The 7,227-nt window shown below is 28.6% G+C and overlaps 1 protein-coding gene across 1 annotated transcript; it reads left to right on the forward strand.

Annotated features, from left to right (window-relative positions):
• Positions 1-3,582: 3,582 nt before the first annotated feature.
• LOC130825771 (heavy metal-associated isoprenylated plant protein 35-like) lies at positions 3,583-7,016 on the forward strand. The gene is made up of 4 exons (XM_057691173.1): positions 3,583-3,743; positions 4,209-4,284; positions 5,490-5,795; positions 6,335-7,016. Exons 1-4 carry the CDS (start codon positions 3,687-3,689, stop codon positions 6,664-6,666), a joined length of 771 nt encoding a protein of 256 aa, XP_057547156.1. The 5' UTR covers positions 3,583-3,686; the 3' UTR covers positions 6,667-7,016.
• Positions 7,017-7,227: the final 211 nt, after the last annotated feature.

Raw genomic sequence — 7,227 nt, forward strand, 5'->3', positions numbered from 1 at the left:
AAATCTTTCTAACATTCTTTCTTATATTTTCACTTCATTAAAATCTTACTATATTAATACCTTTATTATTAGTTGAAGAAATTCAAGAACATAGAGCATAGAATACTTTTTATTTAGCTTAAAACATCATCATTATGGAGCATTATTGGGTTATTACTTTGGGCATTTAGTGTATCGTTATTTTTGGAGTTTAGATTTAATTATTTTGGAAGTTTAGAAGATCATCATTATTTTGGGAGTTTGGATTAATCATCTTTGGAGCATTATTATCTATCTTGGAGGGTCTTATTTCTTATTATTTTCCTAATTAGTAGTTAGTACTAATCTTTGGTGTTATTAGTGTGGTATAACTTCCTACCCTACTCTTTTTGTGAAATTTTACATTATATTTACTTTATAATATGTAAAATATGAAATATGCTAATATATTATATTAGGAAGTTAGTTTAATGAAATTATGATCACTATTATATTCAGTATGTATATGCTAAAAGTATTTTTTAGTATGTTAATTTAATAATCTTTTTTGAACAAGTTTAGGAAGTTGGGTGCAAAATTATATTCTAGTGATATTAGGTATGATTCATGCTATAAACTAGTGCTAGTATGTTTATGAGTTATGTGTTACATTAGGAATGCTATTATATTTAAGATTTTTTTATGTTAGAACTTTAGTAATATGTTTATGTTAGCCTTCAAATTAGTTTATAAGGTAGTAAGTTATTTTATGAACTTATTTTTTTATTAAATATGGTTATATGAAGAATATTGTTATTATACTTTATTTTGAGATTTAAGTTTATCCTTAAGGTTATAGTAAATTTCTAAGTTATTGGATAAAGTTTTTATTTTTGTAAGTGGTTATGTTAATTATTTAAATCTACGATTTAGTATGATAAATTTAATTAAGTCGTTCTTTTTATGTGAAAAGGGCCCAAAACACTCATAGGCCACTCGACCAATATCATATAATAAAAATACAGAGTTTGATTTGTTTTATAACTATAATGTTGATTTTTGCAAATTTAATAAGTTTATTTATTTTTCTAAAACTTGAAATATTGAATTTTGGTGAACTTGTAGAATTTTGAAAATTTATCCCAATGATGCAATTTTAACTTGAATTTTAATTAAAATATTTGATTTTTTTGAAGAGAATAAAGTTTTATTTATTGTAAAGTTGAAAATGTTGATTTTGAGAACTTTATTAAAGAGAAATAGATTTTAGTAGTTACTTGTGGAAAATATTAATTTGGAGACTATTAATAGAATATTAAGTTATTAGTGTGAATTTAGCGAACTATTAAAAATAAAGTTATAAATAAAATTTAATGTGTAAAAATAATGAATGTATAAAGACATAAAAGTTAATTTTACGTTATGATTAAGAATTTTATTAAATAAAAGAGGTTATCACCTAAGTTGATCAAAGTTAACGTCAATGTCAAATTGTAGTAATAAAAATGTGATGTACTTTTGTGAATGAATATTGATTGAATGACCCTGATAGTAAGGTAATGTCGAACCATGGACCGACATGTAAAATCCCGTCGCCCGTGTTGACCGGCACGTAAAATGCGGTGTAAGACAGGGGGTTAGCTACCTATCTTGTAGAGCTCGAGCATAAATTGTATTGGAGGGGTGACGACTCCCACCACAGTTAGGGTTTAAGACTACGGTTCTCACCTAACCAAACCCTTACATATATTAGGTGTCATATTGATATGTTTGTTGATCAGTGATAAACTTTATTAGCGTTGATGCTATGATGCATGGTACGGTTATGAGTATTAACCAAATGAACTTACTTAAGTGTTAAGATTACCGAATTGTATAAGTGACAGTAACGTACTTCAGTCAGGATCGAGAATGGTATCTTAATGACTTAAAAGTATGGAACAGAAAAAGAATATGGTAAAAGTATACGGTGGTGTCAAATAATTATAAGTTTGTACTTAAATTATTATTTTGTAAATGTAGCGCATAATTTCCGTATTTTGAGTGGGATAGGAAGTGATGCTCGGCGTTAAGCGCTGACCGATTCAATCGGTTGTCATCCGTATCATGGATAACAACATTTTGCAGGATTTAGTTCAGGTTTCGATCAAGACCGCTGCAATTACTATTTATCGGGAACTTAGGTGATTTTTGTATCTTTATTGATAACTTGATGATGATGTATTTATTTCATTTTGAGCTATTAGATGTAATATTTTACTTTTGTTTTAGACATTTTCAGTTTTTATGATTTAAAGTTTTTAACAATTTGACATTTTGAGACTTCCGCAAAATTTTTGTATTAAACATTATTATTAAATTTTAATTATGTATTGAGATTGCTGCTCTTGTTACAGCCATTTTAGAATCGCTGACCAGATTAAAGTGTGCTGAAAAAACTTATGTTGATCTGTGAGGCTAGTCTACAGTCTTCATGGGTAGTCACCAACGATCTTAAATATATGCAAACATATATCTATCATTAGTGATACTGATGAATTCGTTCTAGCTATTTCTTAAGTATGTCAATTTTTGCTTAACTTAATGTTTAACGTTAGTTGTACAAGTCAAATATAAATATTCTCGAAAAATAGTTCATAGAGCATAGCAAAACATACTGTATTTTTAGGCTCTATTTATTTTATATTTTTTTTAATTTTAAGGTTTAAAAATAATTAAATTATATTAAAGCAAAAATATTAATACTATAATAAACTAAGATAGACTAATATTTAAGAATTATTAATTTTGGTTTGATGCATTTGACCACTTTACACATGCTATATTTAAAAATTACCTGAATGTTTTTTTAACAAAAATAAACCAATATTTAAGAACTAATGAAAATACTGTAATAACCTTTTCATTTTGCTTTATAAATATCATATACAAATGAAACTATATTTATAGATATTAAGACTCAAATATAGTTAAAAATTATAAAAATAAATAAACGTAACCAACAATATAAAACAAGATACATTTATGAGCTATTTCTGTAAGAGACCGTCTCACGATGAAACCACCTTAAAACAAAGAACTCATACGCTAATAGTTGTAATAGCTCACTCGAGCTACTCAACCCATATACTCCCTCTAATTTACTGAAAATGGGGCATTTGCTTTTCCATCTTATCAAGTGCACTTATTTAATGCTTTTTACTATACATAACAAAATATTATAAAAGTGGATATTAATGATTTTGCACTGAGATGAATCAAACAAAATCTCACTTACTATGTTTTAATTTATAAATAAAAAATAAAATACAAATTAAAAGTAACAAATGAATAGTATCAAAAAGTAAATATCACTTTTTCAGTGAATTGAAAGAAGTACTTTTAAAAAATGTCTCATGATAAGACCGTTTCTTTTTCAGTGAATTGAAAGAAGTACTTTTAAAAAATGTCTCATGATAAAACCGTTTCTTTTTCGGTGAATTGAAAGAAGTACTTTTAAAAAATGTCTCATGATAAGACCGTTTATAACACCGAAGAATTTCGTACATTTATTGGTGAGTAACAAACCCAAGAGAAAGGTTGTATTAATACTGACTAGTAATAAGGTGTACCAATTGGTAAAGCTATTAACTACTCCAGCTGTGCTCCTCAAAAACTCTTCTTTTTAATCTTGTACTCCTCCTTCCTTAGTGCTGCACCCATTCAAACTTTCTTTCTCTTTCTCTTTAATGGCTGCAGTTGCTCCAACCAAATCAGGAGAACCTTCACAGTTTCTCAAATACAATGTACTTAATTTATTTACTTTTTTATTAGCTATTATACATACTGAATGATGTTTGTTATCAAGAGTTAATTAGAAATATTTTTTTGTTAGTTTTAACGTTACCAAGTGTAAAGTTGATAAATTTGTTAACGGGTTTGTACACAACAAGACCCGCATAAGAGAGTTGGCTGCACATAAACTCGATGAGGTTCCATCCTAAAACCAATTGGTAATAGAAAAAGTACCCCATCAAGCTTATATATTAGTCAACTTTCCTCTAACTATTCGATATAAGATCATATGTGGGTTATTTTTCTAACAAAATTTGCGTATATATTCGATCCTCGAAGGCCCGACCTTAGGTGGGGGCCACAATGACATCCTAATGACATATGGGTGATAGAATGGAATGTGTACATATAATGTTCTCTTAAGCTATGTTTAAATGTATAATTAACATTTGTTAAATCTATGTGTTTGCATGCAGACTTGGGTTCTTAAAGTTCCTATTCATTGTCTTGGTTGCAAGAGAGAAGTTAAGAAGCTTCTTCAGCGCATCGATGGTATTCTCTTTTTTCCCCTTCTAATGCTTATAGTGCAGAATCTAGGCTCGAACTTGCCTATTACAACCGTTGTTATTTAATTAAAAATTCTTATACTAAAAAATTAAAGCTAAATTGCTATTTTGGTGCAGAATATAGAGATAAATATTTAACAATACTATAATAATACTAATATTTACTAATATTTTAAATTCGTCATTATTTATTTAGTAGATAATGTAACAAGATACATTACTAGTCTACTACTGATTTGGTCCCTAATAGATTTACAAAACTATTCATTTTAATATATTATTTGATTTTGTTACAATAATGGTTAACGATTTTATTATAATCTTTAATTCTCGTTCACTTTTTTTATTGGTTTTAAATGTATCAAAATAATTTAAAACTTTTTATTATTTTTTTAATATATGTGTAATGTTATATTGTTGCAATCTCGTGGGAATAGAAGGAGTAATATAAAGTTGCACTGAATTTGCGTAGAACGCTAGCTACAATATTGTACTATACAAAATCAGGCATGAAAACTTTATATTATCAAGCATAGAAAGTTATAGTGTAAATTATTGTTTTGAACTGCTCATCTTTTCAGCTTTATGAGAAAAATTTTATTTGAAATTAACATTATGTTTAAATAATAATTATAAAAAGAAAATACATAAATGAAAAAGAGAGTGAGATGAGTGCTTTCCTTACTGAAGAAATATTAATATGATTGTTCAAATTAATATTCTCCATTAAATTCCATTTTGTTATCCAAATATGACATTCTTCGTCTTTTTAAATTTCTTCCCTTTCTCTTCCTCTGTCCAGACACACATTAAATAATATTTTTTAATATATCGTAATCGGTTCAGCAGAAAATAAAAATAATGATAATTGATTTTCTTTTATTTAGTAATAGAAATAGAATACTCTAGTGGGAATCAAAGGTGTTATGTAAAGGTCGAGGAAAAGTGGTTTTTATTTTTCTTTGGAGGAGAAATATTTTTTTTTCATCATCCAAGTTTTCAATTTTAATTTTTTTGTCAAACCAAACAACAGAAAATGAAAAAAATAGTTTGCGGGTTGAATATAAATTGGAAACATATTTGATGTAGAAGTTTTTGTTATGATAACTCTTAACTTGGCGGGTTTAAGGGTCAAATATTTAGAGACTTACGCTAGAAATGCACACGATTTAATTTACTATTGAAATGCAGGAGTTTACAGCACAACTATTGACTCACAGCAGCAGAAGGTAACAGTAAGTGGAAACATTGACTCAGAAATTCTGGTTAAGAAGTTACAGAAAACAGGCAAACATGCAGAGATATTGAATGAAAAACCACTTGAAAACTCCAAGAAAAATGAAAAACAAACTACCCAAATAGAAAATCAAACACCCCAAAAAAATGAAATCAAGAAAATGAAATCTAACAAGAAGGGAAATCAGATTCAGAGTCCCAAACCTGCACAAGAAGATACAGGAAATGGAGGAAAGATGAAGAAGGGTAAAGAGAAAAAAGGTAATGTCATGATCTTGACTAGGTACAGTACGGACTGAAAATACACAATAATTTATTTATTGATTGAGTGGTCCGATTGTTGGAAAATAACCTACGTGTGATCTCACGTCGGACAATCAAAGAAAGCTTGACTAACATATGACCTTAATGAGCAACTCCTCCTATTTCTATTGATTTTAGAATAAAAACTTATCGGGTTTGTGTGCAATCACTCTCCTTTTATGTGGATGAGTCTTCTTGTTGTGTAAAAACTCAATAATAAATTTATCAACAATTTGCAACCACCTTTTTCGATCTCCAAAAATAAAGTTGCCATTTACAACTTGATTATGACCAGTCTAACATAATTCATTGGTTAATTCACTTTATAAATTCGCAATTCGCTCAACATGACCTTAAAATAGCCTAAAACTAACCATAATTCGTTTTTAATTCGTGATTCACAAAAAGATTAGTAAAACACGTGACAATGATTACAACTAATATGATTACTATGTTTTGTAATTTTCAACTAACATTTGAAATTTTATAAAATGTAGGGGGTTCTACGCATTTGGATAACTTGCACACGCCTAAAACCACCCCTTGTGTTAACAACGCAGGATTTCAGAATATCAATCTCAACCCTCCATTTGAACAGTTGACTTCATTGATGTCAAATCAAGGGCCAGCAACTATTCATATGATGAACTACAATACAACATACAATCCTAATACATATGGGTATGGTGTTACTTATCAAATACCAGCATCACCTTACATTTACACTCCTCTAAATGAGCAGTTGGGGGGTTACCAAGTGCAGGCTTCCTCATTCAATTCCTTTGATATTTTTAGTGATGAAAATCCCAATGGCTGTTCTGTTATGTAATCAATTATCTATCCTAAGCTTTTTTTTTGTCCAATAAATTTTGTGTTCCAACAAGTAAGAACCATCCTTTGTTATTGGTGTCCTTAAAGTGAATAGTGTCCCTTATGATTTGTAGGACATGCTATCTTAAGGGCTTGTGGCTACTCCTATTTGGTTAGATATGGAGGAAAAGAAACCAAGGGAATCTCTTGTAAATGTAAGACTAAAGGAACTTATCATGTTGAGTCCACTTTTTGCTTGGGTCGATCAGAAATAATTTTGTCGTTTAAGAGCGAAACACTTTGAATTATTGGGATAATGTAATATTTTGTAGTCTTATGTACACTTGGTATGAATAACTTTTCTAGTCTTATAACATGACGTCAGTCATTGATTCATTAAAATCTATTATATAGTCTGTTATCAAAAAATTTTAAATTTGAAATGAATTATTTTATAACTTCTTATTATACATTAATAGGAGTTTCAAAAAGAGATTATAGTTTTCTATAGGTTGGAATACATTAGGTATGATGATGATGAGTTTCAAAATGGCAAAAGGCTGAAGCATTTTCAATAGCC

This window comes from Amaranthus tricolor, chromosome 10 (genome assembly GCF_026212465.1).
Source record: "Amaranthus tricolor cultivar Red isolate AtriRed21 chromosome 10, ASM2621246v1, whole genome shotgun sequence".
In the NCBI taxonomy this organism is placed as follows: domain Eukaryota; kingdom Viridiplantae; phylum Streptophyta; class Magnoliopsida; order Caryophyllales; family Amaranthaceae; genus Amaranthus; species Amaranthus tricolor.

Excerpts from the sequence above, each read along its gene's own strand:
- LOC130825771 (XM_057691173.1), top strand. The coding sequence starts at position 3,687 with ATGGCTGCAGTTGCTCCAACCAAATCAGGAGAACCTTCACAGTTTCTC. Across the intron at positions 3,744-4,208 it reads CACAGTTTCTCAAATACAAT|ACTTGGGTTCTTAAAGTTCC; the intron begins GTACTTAATTTA and ends GTTTGCATGCAG. Across the intron at positions 5,796-6,334 it reads GAAGGGTAAAGAGAAAAAAG|GGGGTTCTACGCATTTGGAT; the intron begins GTAATGTCATGA and ends TATAAAATGTAG.